The sequence below is a fragment of the Dermacentor albipictus genome, chromosome 1, assembly GCF_038994185.2.
Source record: "Dermacentor albipictus isolate Rhodes 1998 colony chromosome 1, USDA_Dalb.pri_finalv2, whole genome shotgun sequence".
NCBI lineage: Eukaryota > Metazoa > Arthropoda > Arachnida > Ixodida > Ixodidae > Dermacentor > Dermacentor albipictus.
In genome coordinates, this window is record NC_091821.1 from 346,356,851 (window position 1) to 346,374,387 (window position 17,537).

General features: G+C 44.8%; 1 protein-coding gene across 1 annotated transcript; it reads left to right on the top strand.

The window, feature by feature from the left end:
• The first annotated feature begins 1,074 nt into the window (after nt 1-1,074).
• Nucleotides 1,075-16,895, top strand: LOC135917758 (heterogeneous nuclear ribonucleoprotein 27C-like). Its single transcript, XM_065451388.2, has 11 exons — nt 1,075-1,259; nt 3,262-3,302; nt 4,409-4,572; nt 5,071-5,142; nt 5,507-5,608; nt 5,701-5,749; nt 6,493-6,575; nt 11,032-11,182; nt 12,721-12,807; nt 15,934-16,020; nt 16,693-16,895. The coding sequence occupies exons 1-11, from the start codon at nt 1,231-1,233 to the stop codon at nt 16,776-16,778; spliced, it is 951 nt and encodes a 316-aa protein (XP_065307460.1). The 5' UTR covers nt 1,075-1,230; the 3' UTR covers nt 16,779-16,895.
• The last annotated feature ends 642 nt before the right edge of the window (nt 16,896-17,537 follow it).

Genomic DNA, 17,537 nt, shown 5'->3' on the forward strand with positions numbered 1-17,537 from the left:
CTGCTCGAAGAACAGATATTGCAGTTCTGTAAACTGCATTCATTACTGCATTCAAAGCGGACAAATTCGATATATCAATTTATGTATATATTAAGTGAATTTGTTACGTTGTTTACAAGGGTTCTGCAAAAGTCCTACTCACGTATTGGTAAAGTTGAGAGCCATATGTAATATATCTATTTTGTGCGCTTTAGATGTACTATTAGATACAATTCACAGAATTGTTATATTGTTTTCTATTGCCGAGTAATAGTTGTAAACTTCACATACAGGGTCGTGAATATTTCGCTGCGCGTGTTCGAAAAAAGATATGGCGCTCACTGCTGCGCTGTTCTTGCTCAAATTTTGCAAGAAGATCGCATTTTGGCGTCGACTTCGTTTAGTATAACAATTGGCACAGTTAATTGCCTGGATTTTAAGAAAAAATTTCGACTTTGCCTACGCTTATGGCGATGTGAGCTGCTGCCGCGACGGCGCAAACATAAACTCGTTTCGTCGCCTGCCTTCAGCTGCAGAAAGCAGCGTTTCGGGGCGGGCTGCCGCGTGTTGTCCGCTTCTGGAACGCGCGACTGCCCCACCCTGAAACGCTGCTTTCTGCAGCTGTCGGCAGGCGGCGAAACAAGTTTATGTTTGCGCCGTCGCGGCACCAGCTCACATCCCCATAAGCGTAGGCAAAATCCAGGCAATTAACTTCGCCAAGTTTTACACTAAACGAAGTTGACGCCAAAATGCGATCGCCCTGCAAGATTTGAGCACGAACAGCGTAGCCGTGAGGGCAAAAAATTATTTCGAACATACGCATCAAAATATTCAGGACCCTGTATATAGTCTCACTTGCTGAAAATGTTCGATTTTCAACAATTTTTATTAAAACATTCACTGTCTCAATCGAAATTCGCTACCAACAGCCACTAGGTTTTAACGTTAGCTTTAAATGTAACAAGGCTAATCAAATTTGGTGCAATAATTGCCGAGAAAGTCAATTTCTTCTTTCCAATGTATTTAGATGGGCTTCCTCTCGGCAAGTGGCTCACTAGCAGATATAGCATGTTAGTCGGGCAACGCTGCGTGCGCACGCGCCGACGCAGATGACATTTTTTTCTTCGCATCTTTCTTTTGTTCCTGTTCGTTGTTTGGACCGAACGTGTCGCAAGTTTGGTGCTGGTGCAAAGTAGCAGTATTTGAGAGCCACTAGTGTTCTGAGCCTGTTTTTCACAAACGCCCCAAAAGATGGCTCGCCGGGAAAACGAGGAGCAAGGGTGAGAATCTTTCCGCTATTCTCGATCGACGTTAGTCAGCGCGGCGGCCATTCCATGTCCTATCTCCCGAGCGGCGCCCATAGTGGCGTTGCTTGATTGGTGCCAATGCTCGAGGCCCTTTGTGGCGAATTGCGCTTTGCGTTTGTTGTAATCACGTCGTTTAGAGCTCTAATGAAGTTTTTGAACGTGCTTGCGAATTCTTCGGATAGCGCTGCGTCATCGTTTGCAAGATTCCGAGCGCGTTCTTTCGAGCGAAGGCGGCGGGATGCCGCTTGGCGGGAGCTTTCCTCCTCAACGGGGAAGCCTCCAACGCTTTATTGTTGGTTCAGCTGCGCGAGGAGTGCGCTGGCTGTTGATAACCTTACGAATCGCTTTCATTACTGCTCTCTGGCACCGGGCGCTGGTAACCTGCAGCAGAATGCACGAGGCCTTTTTGTACGGAAAATAGGTTTGATAGGGAGCGCTTGGCGGCTTCGCCATGGTATCGATGGCTTTTGCGATTGGCCAACACGCAGGCTCCGGTCAGTCACCGCATACTGAACTGACGTAATATATTTTATCAATCCGGCCCGTGATGGCGTCGCTGCAGCGTAGGTGCGAATACTAGTTCATTGACCAGTTAATATATTATTACCGTATATAATATTACAGAATAGACGTTCAGAAATAATTATTGCCAATAATTAGTTTTAGGCCCCATAAAGAAATGTTACAGATCGGATTAAAATTTGGCAGTATCGATGTGGGGGCCTATAGCGCTATTTTGAGTTAGAGCACATAGCTTTAGCCGCAGAGTGAGCTCTGGCAAACAGTAACAAGAATGGACGCGTTCGCGCAGCGCGAATGCTATTATATAATCCATAGAACAGTCGGTGCGGGTGACTACAGATTCGGTGCATTGAGGTTGCAGCTGCTGTGATAAAAAAAAAAAGTGTCGTTGAACCTCGTTTTAACATATGCACCATTGGCAGGTGGCGTTCATCTGTGCTGAAGTGGGCACCTTTACTTTTGCATTTACTTACATTTATGTTCCTTTGGTGTAGACTGTTTGTGCAAAGGCGCATGTGATGGACTATTTAACATGTTATAAAATGCGGTTAAGTTTATGTGCTAAGTTAGTTCAGTTTTAACTTTTAATTACTGCCTTACACGTGCAGGCTTCCACGATAAGCATTACCCCACTATTCTGTTAAATACAGAAAAAAAAAGGCTGGCTACAGAAAGGAACACCGGATAGCATAAAATACTGAGTACTTTCTAAATAGGTTGAGTAGCATAATACCAACTTATTAGGTGACCGAACTGATGGATCTATTTCGAGGTGTGCAACCTAATTTGATTGATGGTTATGTTCTATGCATATGTGCATGTGTGTGGGGTGCTGTTCATGCTATATTGTGAGCCATGTGTGATGACTTGTCATTAGTACAGTGTATATTGTACATATTAAGAACAGATGGGTCTTGCCAAATATTTAAAAGAACACTATCTTGCAATGAATGGATGCAACTGCATTTTTTATTTTGTTGGCGTATTTTCTTCATTGTACTTTTTAGGCAACATTATGGCAGTAATGCCTGCATTCCATGTTATTGCAAAAAAAAAAGTTAAGCATGTCAGTATTCCATATTTGCAAAAACAGCATGAAACCACAAATGGACAAAGAGGGCTGCACGGCCGCAGCGCAAATTAATGTATACATCGGGTTTCTTAGTATTAGCATTATTGTGTTGTAATCTTGTTTGTGCCTCAAGGTGTATTTTAGTATAGTTTTACAATCATCAGTGTATATTCTTGTGGTAGGAGTCTGCTACTGTCATAAAGGGTACCCAGGCACACTCAAGCTTTTTGTAATGACTATAACAATTTTGTTGGAAATAAATCTGAATATTCTGTAATTCCAGTTCATCTATAAACTTGCTTTCTGTTGGCTTGCATTCTATTCTCGCTGCCTTGACTTTGCAGCTTTATAAAGCCACATTCTGCTGCTTCACTTTTTCAGGAAAATATTTGTGGGGGGCCTCAGCTGGGAGACCACGCAAGGTAATTCCACGTCTGTGATGTTCTTGTAGGGAAAATACAGTGCAAAAACAGTAATTTTATTGTGTGCCTTATGAAAAGCCATCTCGCATTGTCAATAGTGCATTGTAAGTGCGCCATATTAAATAATTCACTGTCAGTAGCCTTCCACGAAAGAGCTTTTTCTTGATGTATCTGTATTGTTGGAGTTTAAATTATTTTTTAATTAGCAGACATTTTATTTGCTTGTGGTCAATGAGTCGCATCACTGGGGTACTGCCGTTCTTTTAATTTAATTCATGTTGCATTGGTATTTTTAGAATTACATTACTGCTGAACACAATGTCAACTTCGATAAGTGGCTTCGGTGGCTACATTTAGATAGAATGTAAACGCCCATTCATCATAGCGAATGAGTTCAGAGCAATTCACCATGTCTTCTCATCCTGGAGTGGAGCCATGGGATGTAAAAATAACCCAGATTTGCTATCCACATTCCTGGTGGCTCTCATCACCTTAAAGGTGAATAAATTCTGGGGTTTTATGTGCCAAAACCACTATTTGATTGATGCATGTTGTAGTGGAGAAATTCAGATTAATTTTGACCACCAGGGAATCTTTAACACGCCCCCAATGCACGGGACACAGGTGTTTTTGCATTCTGGTTTGTGTTCCATAGAAATCCACCCACTGCGGCCGGAGTTTCATCATGTGACCTCGTACTTAGCAGCACAACACCGTAGCCGCTAAGCCACTGTGGCAGATCATTGCCTTAAATGCAAGGCAAATATATGGGCCAATGTAAATTGTGCACCAGCATTTTTATGTTAGCTGTTTGCGTGTCCTAGCGCGGGCATGAGCCCTGTCTGACATGTGACAGCTGTTAGGCTCCTCGTCTGCAGAGCTGTATCAGCGCTTGTTTTCCTGCCAGTGCAACCATATGCTGCATTTCCGCAGCCATTTATAAAAATTGAGTAAGCGCTGTCTTTGTGAAATCTGTTGATTTTGCTGTTTTCGTAAAAATTTGTAGTCTTGCATAGCTAGTGTTCTTCTTTGTTAGCTGTTTCTTCCATGGGATTCAGAACACTATTTTCGCAAACTATGATAATTTGCTTTTTTTTTTCCTCCAGAGAGCCTGCTCAACTACTTCAGCCGTTTTGGTGAAGTAGTGGACAGTGTGGTGATGTGCAATGAGACGGGCCGGTCTCGTGGCTTTGGATTTGTCACTTTCCGGGACCCCAGTTGCGTGGCTACCGTGCTGGCTGGAGGACCGCATCAACTGGATGGGCGAACAGTCAGTAGTTTTGTTTTTCATTCTTTGTAAAGGGGCTATGTTGCTGCCCCTGCCATCTGTGCCGCATGCAAGCTGTATAAAACCAGTCATTGTTTTACGTTTCTTTCAAAGCAAGTCTTTTATGCTCACGGCTCATCTCTCAAGTCGTCACAGTTTTAATAGATATATATTTTATGCACTCTACAAGAAATGTTTTTAGGCCCTTACACAGCCGTGTTACATCTATGCTTTGTTGTTCACTGTTTCGTTGAAAACTCGTAATCACTTCATGGTGCTCTTTGGCCAGACCTGGCCCTTGCGCCATTAAAAACCACACATTGTCGCCAGTTTTTTGTTTCTGTAAACATCGTTTTTCACCTACAACTAATTTGGTAAGGTTGCAACAAATTGCACTGTGGAACTTGGACTTGGGGCTTTAATAGGGTGTTCCTTGTGCCAATGCAGTTAGCTTCCCATGAATGTCTACAGGGCATGTGTTTATGAAGATTATTTTTCCAGGTGGATCCCAAATCGTGCAATCCACGCAGTGCCAGTCGTCCTGGTGGAGGAGGAGGAGGCCCAGGGGCCAGGGTGAGTTGCATTTTGTGCTGTCAACTGGCTGGGGTGGCATTCTCTGGCAGTAACTTTTGGGGAGGCATTCGCAAGATTTTGCACAACTAGTGCCAGAAGCGTTGGCGTCATTGGGTTTCCGGCACAATGCCTCGACAGCTGTCTTAGTACAGTTCGCATATTGCTAGTAATGCTGCGGCCCATAGTCAGGAATGTGTTCGTTGCTAGTCGCACGAAAACTCTCAAAAGTGATTTCCCGAGAATACTGCCACCTCGTAAGTATCTGTATGTTCAACTTGTTCTGTGCTGATGTATGGGTGTTGATGCGGATGTTTCTGAATGTATTGCCATGAGCTCTTTCTGAGTTGCTTTGGTATTTTTACAGGGTGGTCGAACCAAAGGCAGCACAACTAAGATATTTGTTGGCGGCCTTCCTGCCACTGTGACAGAGACAGACTTGCATGCCTTCTTCTCCGAGTATGGAAAGGTAGGCCATCACATAATGTGCCTTCTGCTCGTGAAGAAGTCATTGGGGCTTAAGGCTTAGCTTGTGCCTTGTGTACTCTTCTCTCCTCGCAGGTGACAGAAGTTCTTATCATGTATGACCAAGAGCAGCGGCGTTCTCGAGGTGAGTTTGCGTAAAACGCGGCTTTCCCCTCTTTTTCTAGCAGGCTATGGTGAAGATGAAGTCGCTCTTGAGGGAGCCAGACAGTGCTGTTGTTCTGGTTTTGCAGGAGGGTGCGAGCCCCAAACGATTTGTTTCAGTGTGCGAGCAAGCGCCTGAGAAAATGTGCGGCCGCCTTCAACTCCTGCAAAATGCATTCTTGATGGACGGACTGCTCCCTGGCGCTAATGGCGTGAGACTGTAGTCAATAAGGAGATTAATTAACCCTAGGATATAATTATAGTTAGCCTGGCTGTTAGGCCCAACTTTCCCCTCTCATTTTCTTTTCCTCCATCTTGTGCGCGTGGGGTGGGGGGGGATGAACCGGGTCTCTGGCAAGTCTGCTGCCCCGAGTGCGGTTGGACCAGCAAGTGCCTGAGCCTGGCCAAAAGCAGTGCCTGGTCAAAGCCATGCCCGGTCAGTGACTGCCCAAAAGCAGCCCTACCTTTTCCACCCCTGAGACAATTGGGAAGTGGCATGGCACCCCGCCCTCAACTCCCAGGAGGCACTTGTTTGCAGGGACAGCATTTGCTGGCCTGCGAGGGTAATTACTGGTACCGGGCGCACTGTTTGCCCATGATGTCCTCTTTGAAGTGTTTTAACAACTGGAAAATTGTAAGGCTTACAATCGAGATGAGGGTCTTCGAGTGCGGTACTTGCTACCAGTGGCTACACATCACATTGCTGACATGCCTATATGTTTGCAGGCTTTGGCTTCGTGAGCTTTGAGACAGAAGATGCGGTCAACCAGTTAACTGGACAGCGTTACGTCGAGATCAGTGGAAAGCAGGTATGTCCACCTTCTGAAGCATTTGTCATGTGCCTGTAGTGTCGCCATAAAAATAATCTACGCTCATTACAACAGACCCACTTACAATAGGCTTTCGGATATAATGGACCATATTTCAGCCTTAGTTCTACCCATTTTGTAAATGTAGCAAAGTTCGCTTTTAACCAATCGCTGCACAACGTACTATCGGCTATCGACACAGGCTGGCGACTGACTAGCGAGCATCAGCCAACGATCGCGGCTCAATATCTTGCGCGTGAGGGAGGGAGGGAGGGAGGGAGGAAAGCAACGTGAAAGCACAGCATCTCGCCCCCTAGGCACGGGGACTGGGGGGGAGGCTAGGGAAAGACATGGAGAATGGTTCTACTCCGGTCAGAGATGCGCGGGTGCCATATCTTGAAAGCGATCTGCGATGCGGACAAAGTGCGCTTACTGCTGGTAGCTTCATATTTGCTGTGATTTCGACATTTAGTTCGTGTTAAAGCAAAAGATAGCACGAAGGTCAATTCGCTCGCTGCTGCTGCCGCGCTTATGTTGCTTAAGGGGGGACCTGAGGCTTTGGCCAGAAATTTGAATTTTCTATTCCTACTTTCCGCGTTCCTGATGCGTTTCCGCGCCTATCTTTGAAATTTGGTTACAAAATACCGCATAGTTTTGTTACTGTGATCTAAAGATGCGAATCCGCAAGCGTTGCCCTTTAAATTGGGGACAAATCGCACCCAATTTTCGTTACGCATAACTCGATAACTACGCGCTCTGCCAGTGCCATTTTCGTATCATTCGATTTTGGCATCATTCGCTTTATTTATTCGGTGGTTGGCAACATTGTCAGCGCTGTGGTCACAAAAGAAAGGGACAGAAAAAGAAATTCGCGGTGTGGCTATTATTGGCCAGTTTGAGCGCATGACCAAGATGGCGAGTCATGATGGGCTCCAAGGACCACGAGTGCTCAAACGACAAAAACGGCCACCGTTTTGTCTTAGTATTGCTACTGCGATGCTGGACATGCTGGAGGTCCAACAAAGCTTCGTTCCGTGAATCGTTACGGGTGGAAACGAACGAGTCACAATAAACTTCCGAAAGCGATTACATCGTCGCAGTCTGCACAGGATACCCAACAGCGCGTCGCTAGAGTCGTACCGTTGCCGAACATCGCCGCTTCAGCTGCTTCGCCTGATCGCGCATATCCATACGCCGGTTACACTCGCGTAAGAATTGAACACAGCTGTCGTAACTGAAGAGGAAGTGGATAAGAGCACATGAGAAAGCTACGCTCAACAAGATTGCATCGATGACAGCCACAGAACGAAAGATTGTCTTCTGTTGAAGATCCAATCGCCGACAGTGCAACAGCCGGCAAAGTTCTGATTGGTTTTGCAGAAGTCGCGAGGTGCGGTAGTGCTGAACTTAGCGTCACAAGTTGGCAGCTGGACGTAATTATATTTATCCAGTCGTGTTTTTTACTAAATGTAACAATTTGTCATTATTTTGCATTATTGTCGAAATAATCCAGGATACGAAAGTGGAAACGGGGACACCAAAGCTAGAACCCGGACTGGTCCGTTGGTTCAGGCTCGCCGAGGCCTGTGCGTGCCAGGGTATATAAGCTCGGCTGTCCGCTATTGCGGACAGTAAATTTTTTATGCGACCACCCCCCTGGCACGCTTCGGCCTCCGCGGCCCCATCCCATGGGGGCCGCCCTGCTTCCAACTTTGATCCCCCCTCGCTACCCCTTGGGTGCCCTGGAGATCCTCCGCCGCCTGCTTTATTATAACCTCAGGTCCTCTCCTGAGGCTTCCATTTGCCAGTTACATGTGCCCTTCTAGAGCAGTGCTTGTAAAAAATGCAATCTATCGTGACGACGAAAAAAGCGACCCTGCGACTCATACTACACCAATCAGAACCTTGCCGCAACAGCCTCGGTCGCGAAGCCCACTACTCGGTATGTTGTCGTCGGACTTGTGTCGTAGTTCTCGGCGTTTTCTCGTGTAACACTTGCAGTGGTTCTGCGTAGCTGGTGCAGAGCGATCAGGATTACGGTCACTACTAAACTGAATGTGGTTTGTGAGATCTGCGGTGAAGTTGCGTCGAGACGGAGTTTGGTGGGAATTGAGGGCCCGAAAACGTGTAATCCTTTTGACGTGAACGTACTCGCAGTGCATGCTATGTTGTCGACCGGAACGGCCATGAATTATACCTAGTGCCGACTTATTGCTTTTGTGCCGTTTTTTCAAACTTTCTTTCAGTATATCAGTTGTGAAATGTTTTCTGTTTTCTCAAAACCACAATTTTGATGATGATGCCGTATTAGAGGCGCATTATCTCTTCTTCTACTTGTGCTATCACTGTAATTCCTTTTTTCGCAGAAAGGCAAAGCTGTGTAGAGTGCAAATAAACGAAATAAAGTTGTTGCATTTAATAGCAAATTTTACACAAGTTTCTTTTTTTTAGTAGTTAGCAGGATTTCTCTCACTGAAGTTTGCAATGTTCTCATTTGCTATAAAATTGGGTTAGAACACCATACTTGCTTATTTGCACTCTTTGTTAGTTCATCATTTTTGTATGTCGATATTTACTATGCCTTGTATAGTTTGGTAAATAGCTCACCTCCTAGCAAATTATACAATAAAGCTGAATTTATTCAAATTCTGTAAAGTTGTTGACTCTGCAAGAAAACTGGATGTATATTTAAAACTAGCACATTGAAATACATAAGCTCGGCAAGTTTCATCAAAATCGACAAAGAATTTTTAAAAGTTTCCAGGCGCAGGGTCTCCCCCCTTTACTACAGCAGTCGATGTGGCGCCTTTCAGGCAAAACTACAACTTTTTACTTTGGACATTCGGCACTCACACTTTGCAATAAATTTGTTGGATGTCGCAACGAAAGTTTCGTAAGTGAGGTGCCTCGGATATTACAGACTTCGGATAAAACTGACGTTTTTTGTCGGTATATCAGGGTCTGTTTAAACGGGAGTTGACTGTATATCCGGAGTAGAAATTTTACTTTTTGGTGGTGTTGGAGTTTGTAGCTGTCGTGTTCACGGCAAGGCAACCACGCTGACAGAATGGAATCATTTATTCCATGATTATGCGAACAGAATTGAGGTCGGTGGCTTGTGCGAAGCGCTTTGTTTCGAGCCACCTTATCTACACGTGTAAGGGTGACGGGAGGGTGTGAGAGCAAGAGCACAGCTATCGTCATGCTAGGGCGTGCTATGCAACAGTTGCAAATCCTCTAACTCTTCGGGCAGTCTCTGTAGCCTACGGTTTGAGATCATGTTCACAGGGTTTGATTCCTGGTCATGATAGCAGAGTTTGGTGGAAATGCTAGGGCGTGCTATGCAACAGTTGCAAATCCTCTAACTCTTCGGGCAGTCTCTGTAGCCTGCGGTTTGAGATCATGTTCACAGGGTTTGATTCCTGGTCATGATAGCAGAGTTTCAATGGGAGTGGACTGCAAAATTACTTATTGAATTACAAAATTAAAGATAGTAATTTTATCGGCCATATAAACTTTTAAACGTTGACTTACTAAATTAAGAAGCATGGCATCGCGCAGCACAAGCAAACATGAAGTCATCTCACTCAGTGACCATGGAAACTATCAAAACGCTGGAGGAAGTGCAGTAGCAGGAGCAAGCGAATTGACCTTTGTGCGACTTCTCGCTTCAACGTGAACTAAGCGACGAGAACACAGCGCAGTGTGCTTAGATGCATAGACTATCTCCATTGCTGATCGCTTCAAGATAGTGGCCGTGCCCTACGCAGCAGCTGTTGGAGTGGAATGCCTCTCCTTTTTGCGCCAGTCCTGCGTGCAAGTTTAGGGAACTCTGAACGTGCGTGATGCGGCCCGATATCTGTCCGTTTCCACACACCTGATCACTTTCCTTTTAATTGCGGCAGCGCATGTCTCCGCAGTCGGCACTTCCATGCTGATAGAGCAAACGCAGAAAACGGGGAACGGACGGTGTACTACTACAGCACACAGAGGAATTTACGGCCGCTAGGCTCGAAGCGTGTACAAGACGGCCATATTGAAATGCCAATGGCGATATGATAAGGCAGATTTAGGTTCGTACTTGATTCTAACACACATGCAATTTTTGGACCCGTCTTATAGGAAAAAAATTCGCGCTAGATTCGAGTACATAACGGCAGTTCGTGGATAATGGGGGACGAGGCATTGAACTTAGCCAATGCTTCTGAGAAATTTTACCAGTTCAATTTATTGCTTATTTTCATCACTAAGAAGGTGATTAAAGAGTCATTAAGAGTTGTGGAAAACAAAGCTGTTTTTGAAGTGACTGAAAACTTTTATAAATTTAGCAACTTTCTCGCTAAGTTATCAATAACATTTGAAGAGCGCTAGAGGGGTTCCATGTGGGTGCTCTTTTTGTTGTTTAGTTGCTTCCCACTGGTTATCCCAGCTTCCCATGAAATATGCGACTTTTCAGGTTGAGTGCAAGCGGGCGGAGCCCAAGGAAAGCAGGATGGCCAAGGGTGGCCGCCCTGGTGGCGGTGGTGGCGGCTGGGGTGGACAGCAGCAACAGTGGGGCTGGGGTTCATCCAACGGGGGTGGCTCTAACATGAACTCCAGCTACCAGGGTGAGGCATTTGATGCATGTGAATTTTGTAGGGCTTATTTATTAGAAATGTCTTCGCTCGAGCCGACTTGAAGGTGCATTCACTCCGGCGATTGACAGAGGTTGTGTGACATTGGACTGATGTTGCATATCGGCAATTGGGACTCGCCTGTCGCCACACAGAAATGTTTGTGTCTGCTCGCACTGGCATCACCACTTAAAAAAAATGTGTTAGCTTGTACAGACGTGTTTTGCTTCTGCGTAGCTTATTCATTCAGCAGGTTTGCAACTGCAGTCGCATTACTGAAAAATCAAATGGTGAGCAACTAAACTGAAACAGTCTCTGTGCAACCATTTGTGGCTAATTTAGTTGAACGGCATATGCGAGTCGCCGGTGTGAGTGAGCCCTAAACCTTTGAATTCGCTCTAAGGAAAACTGTAAATTTTACTGTATAATTTTTTTCCTGCCAAACTATTGTACATTGTAGCTTCGTTTAAGAAATACAGTTCGACTTGTGTGACATTATTTTGCATGCACCCTAATTAACGGCACACTCTTCTTCAAATAAGTAACTATATTGAGACATGTAAAAGCAGGTATATTTAACTAAGTGCACGATGGCAAAAGAAATGCATTATCATGCTCATTGTAGTAATAGTAAAAAATATTGATATAACAAGTATAAGATAAAATGATTTAAATCTTGAATGTTTCTTGCCAATTTTGGCATGGAATTAAAAATTTGTAAATTCCAGCATTTAGGTCAAGTTGTTCTAAAAACATTTTGTGGAACGTGCCCCTTTGTCTCGCATAGTATTCCAGGGGAAAATTTTAATTGTCAAGCCACTATAGTCTATCCCGGATATACCGAACCCAGAAATATCAAATTATTGCTTATATCAAACAGTACTAACATCTCCCTGGAAATCCTATGCAAAAACGTAGCGCTACTCTGTGTGTATCGGACTTCTGTTCAGCAGAGTCAATATATTGAACATTCCACCTCGGCGCTGGAAATGCCCTTCTCCTAAGGGGGTTGTAGATCAGAAATGGCGCTATTTTGCCAGACGCTGCAAAGCAGTGAAAGGAGCGAAGGGTCATCAGCAACATCAAAAAAGGGGCGGGCGGAGGCGGATCGACTGCAGACCACCAGCTGGAAGTGATCACTGCTTTGTCAGTGTTTGGCATGCTTTCAAGAAGTCCTGCATAATAAATACTTTGGACGTCACTGATTATGATGGACTGTTGGACTATCAAAAACTGCTAGCACTGTCCCCAGATGAGAATCCTGACAGTTCAAATTGTTTGTGTGGTTTATACCTGATGACAAGTTAGCAAATTGACCAAATAAAATGTGTTTTGTAGTTCACTGCTTAGCAAAATTTGCATTTTGTGTAGCCGGTATTTGTTGTGCAGGGATTCAACTGTATGTATTTGTTCCTTTGGAAGTGCAATCAGTCAGCATTGCTTGATTCGTTTTGTTTAAGGCCTCTTTTAAGCTTTCTTGAGATGTTCTCCTTATTGTGTAATGTTGAAGCTAATGCATAACTTTAATGCAGGCTATGGTGGTGGCTACAACAGCTGGGGAAATAGCCAGAACAGCTATGGCTATGGAGGAGCTGGTGACCAGTCCTACAGTGGTTATGGTATGTTTGCCATTTTCTTTGATTAGCTGTACCTTCAAGGCAGGGTGTGTGTGCACATGTGTCATGCATTAAGCAGCGGTCCAGCTGTGCAAAAGTGCGATATTTCTCATTATCACAACTCAATGTTTTCAGTAGGGCTATGCAACTGCAGTCAACCAATTTTTCGGACGCCCGATAACCCTGACACCTTCGTGGCAATGCCACGGTATCCAATAAAATCAGTGTATAGGAACATGGGAAATTTCGGACGTGAAAACCCTTCGCCATCCGATTTCCTAGTTTTTTTATGACTGCAGGTTCGCAACGGCACTGATCGAAGCCACCACGGTCACTATTTTATATCACCGCCTTAAACAGGCGTTCTCGCAGCAGGTCCGTTTTGCGTCGCGAAAAATTGCCAAAAAATAGATTTTTTGAAAAGCATATTTTCAGTTTCTATAACCTTTTTCTATCAAATACCCAAATATCATCACTGTAAACCACTTAGAAGTGCTCTAAAAATTCGTTTTATCAGCCAAGAAATAAGGGAGTTGATTTTCAAAGCCACGACCCCCTTTGGGGACGTGGCTTTGAAAATCAACTTCCTTATTTCTTCATGGATTTTGATAAAAATTGTCACAAATGTCTGTCTGATGGCACTGTCTCCCTGATGCTTCCATAAAAGTTTCACAGCCATATCTTGTGATCATTTTATTCAATTTTATTGAGCAGAATTTTTCTCCCTCTTACTTTCTGGAGAGCCTGGGGAACATAAGGAATGTGATAGAAGGCTTATTAAGTATTGACTGCATAGCTAAATGCATGCTGAAGGTCGTGACATTCTTGCATTTAAAAAATTTTTTTTTCTCAACACAGATTTCTTGGGGTGCCATCAAGCACACTTTCATCAAGCACACTTTCAGGGTAGACGAATAGCCATATTGTAAACTTACAAAGGGTCAAGATAAGAAAGCGAGAATGTCACGACCTGCACTGTTAAACGGTTACATATGTTAAACAGTAACAAAGAAAGCGGCTCCAGAAACTGAGCAAAAAGGCAGAAAACCAGTTTTGAGAAAACAGCTCTTAAAGTTTGACCTTCTCTTCAGTTTTTTAAAAGGCACCAAATTTGTAGTCTTTGGGGTGTTTTGTGATATAGGGCTTCTTGTACATGTGGCCTCTTTGCTGTACAGGGCATTCTTTGCTGCTGCTGCTCTACAAAAAGCATGGTGCCTAGGTTTCAAACCAAGTGGCATGCAGAACTCTGTGTGGGCATGAATATAGTTCCACTGTACATTCAGGCAGCCTGTACTCGCAGGCTGCCAAATTCATAGCAATCCAGTACAATCACTGAGGCTTTTTTTGTTGTTGTTGGATTGACCATGTTACTGAATGAAGGCTCTGAGTGTCAGCAGCCTCCCAAGTCATCTTTACTTGACAATGGCTGTAGAACTTAGGATCAGAGAGCCAGTGATAGATATGCAGCTTCTAGGTGCTTTCCAGAATTGTACTTTTGTATGATGCCTTGATCACTTCTGCAGCCAGGTGTGCCATCCCAAGGGGCCTAGAACGGAGCTCATGATGAGGTTCTCTTTATGAAGGGGCGGTATGACAGATACTGCTACAAGCTATCGTGACAATATATAGTGAACGTGCAATATGCTTGGTTGTGGGTCCGACATGACACGCGTAATGCCTAGCCGCAGATACAAGGAGCCGACGCGTGATGTGCTTAGTTGTGCAGTTCGAGGTGCTGACGCGCGAAGTACTTAGCCACACAATCCGAGGTGCCGACGCGTGAAATGCCTAGTCGTGGGCTCGAGGAGTCGACCCTCAATGCGCCTATTCGCGCAGTCCAGGGTGCCGACGCGCAAAATGCCTAGTTGCGGGCTCGAGGAGTAGACCCTCAATGCGCTTATTCGCACAGTCCGAGGTGCTGACGCGCGAAATTCCTAGCCGCGGGCTCGAGGAGTCGACACTCGATGCACTTATTCGCGCAGTCGGAGGTGCCGATGCACAAATTGCTTAGGTGAGGGTCCGAGAGGTCCGCGCGCGATGTGCATGATCGCCAAGTTGGAAGCTCCCTATGCGCGAAATGTTTAGCCGTGTGCCCGAGGATTGCGTGTGCGGGGGCAGCACAGAGTGCTGAAAGGCTTAGCTGCATGTCCGAGGATTCCGCGCGTGAATCACTGTCGCGAAGTCCGCGTCGCCGATGCTCGGAATGCTTAGCCGCAAGTCAACGTCCACAAGCGTAGGGATCGGCCGCGCTACTCCGATGTCCGCAAAGCACCCGTTTTGTCACGTCGAGATTACAGCGAGTGGAGACGTCCAGACTTGCAAGGTGCAAAGAGCCGAGCAGACGACGCGAGCGCCGAACCAATGGCGAACCGCGCTGGAATCAGACTTTGGCACGACCTTAAATCATTTGCTTTTTGTGCACTTGTTTCTGTATGGAGGAGATAGCTGACGTGCCAGATTTGAAGACTGAGAAACGCGCTTTCCAACGACACCAAGATTGCGGCGCTCGGTAGTGCCATTCCGGAGATATTGTGGCGTGAAAAATTCTGTTCTTTCTTGATTTCCACAAGATTTTTCGCCACCTTAGCTGATAAACCGAATTTTTTAGAGCACTTCTAAATGGTTTACAGTGATGATATTTGGGTATCAGATAGAAAAAGGCTTATAGAAACTGAAAATGTGATTTTCAAAAAATTGATTTTTTGGTAATTTTTGCGATGCTTGGAAACATCGCAAGGTGGGTCATTGGTGCATGGATTGCCTTCCCCCAGGCAATGGTTGCACGAGCCTCCAGAAGTGACATTTCTGGTGCTGAATTGAACTGAATATGGCTTTCTGTGGTCAGTAGACGTCAATAAGTGTCATTTGACACTAGCTGCTAAGATTCTGCTGTGGACGTGTGTGTGTGCCTTTTATGTTCCATAATATTGTTTCAACACTGTACCCCTGAACTCAATTTTGTTACTTTGCATGGCAGCATGTTGTTCTTTTTTATATTTGGGCAGTAATATAACTGCACATTAAACACAGCGGCGCTGTAGAATCATGCAAATATGGTACATTACTTGATTACCACAGCACAAATGTGGCTGTTAGCTGTGTAGTTTCATATCTTTTGTGATTCTGTAGGATCATATGGACAGCAACAGCCCTCAAGCTATGGACCCATGCGCACTGGCTACAGTGATGGATATACAGCTACCCCAGCAGCTACTGGTAAGTGCAGTTTGTCTCATTTGATCTGCATTCAGTTACATTTTCAGCTGCAGTGGCAACTGACCTACTCAAAAAGTGACTGTTACCATGATAAAAGGCTTAGTAAGCTAGGAAAGTCGCAACAACGCAAGATCAGTGGTGGTGCCGGAAAGTTCTCGCACAAGATTGTAACGTCGCGAATTTCAACTGTCTGCTCATGCCTAGCAAAATTTTGATTACCGAAGAAGCACTGCATTGTATTCTAGGGCGCCAAAGACTGAACACGGCAAGTTTCAAGAACTTCTGCTGTGCCACAATGCCCTAAATATGAAAAAAAAAATACTACAAAATTTGCAGTCACTTTGGCACTGGGGTTTTGGCACAAAATTCAAGAACTGGAAGGGAACAATGTTTCCTTGCTACAAAAAGCCTAATTAGATGTTATCTAGTCATATTAAAGATTGCCTAAACTTGAGGTGCCTTCAACCGGCCTGAATGTCTGGCATCGGGGCACATGTATATCTCATGAAGGATGCAATGTTCTAAATCACTAGGCTGCTTGGGTGTTTTTCTGATGTGTTGGTGGGGTTGTGGAACGAGCTTTACATGCCCATGTGTTAAAGGTCAGTTGGCATTCTGCCTTTTAGAAATGGAATAACCTGTAACAATGCTGCAATATCTGGCTCTGTGCAGGTGGCTACAACGCACCCAGCACCAATGGCATGGCAGGTGCTGCAGTCGGCCAAACTGATGGTGCTTACCATCCCTACCGGAGGTGAATCTGAAGGCACCAGCGAGTGTACATTCCTCACGCCTTCCCCTCTTTTTTTTTTTCGTCCTCTCAATAAGATCCACCTCATCACCCTGGATTTTTTATACACTCATTTGCCTACAGACTCGTTCAGCCTCGTTTTCATTGTGTCGTTTCTAACTGTGAAGCCATTCCAAATGGCCCGGCAGTGCCTTTCTCTGCACAGCGAGAAGGGTTCCTTGAATGTTTTGGTATTGAAAAGCAACTTTCAGGACTTCTTTGTTGCCAGAGGAGACTGTTGTCTCCTGCCTTAAAGTGCAAGGTTCTCTTGATTGTGCATATACCATCTTTGCGTATGTAACACGTGCAAAAAAAAAAGTGCACCTTATGCGAGTCATGTACAAATTTTCCCTTCACGTGCAAGCTTCACTGCTACGGTTTCTTTATTGCCATGAAGCAGCAGCTAAAGGTAAAATTTGCACATGGATGCACTCACTCAGTGCACTGAAGCGGAACCGTTGTCTAATGTAGCAGTGAAACTGGTTGTGACTGAACATGCAGGAGGCAGAAATATTTCTAAACACATTGCATAGTAAATTAAGTAGTCGCTCCTTAATCCCAATGTTGTATGCTGTTGTTTCTACCGAGTAGCATAATTGCAATTGAGGGTTCAGGTTATGTGCAGGAGCAAGTTAAATGCGCTCAAATGTTGTCAGTAAGCTTGTGTGGAGGCCGAAATTTTTTACATAAATTGACCTGCAAAATGTGAAATGCCATTGCTGCAGGG

What these genes read in the sequence shown, in the direction of transcription:
- LOC135917758 (XM_065451388.2), top strand. Translation starts at nt 1,231, where the DNA reads ATGGCTCGCCGGGAAAACGAGGAGCAAGG. An exon ending in AGAGCAGCGGCGTTCTCGAG is followed by an intron (nt 5,750 to 6,492) that starts GTGAGTTTGCGT and finishes ATATGTTTGCAG; the next exon opens with GCTTTGGCTTCGTGAGCTTT. An exon ending in TCGAGATCAGTGGAAAGCAG is followed by an intron (nt 6,576 to 11,031) that starts GTATGTCCACCT and finishes GCGACTTTTCAG; the next exon opens with GTTGAGTGCAAGCGGGCGGA.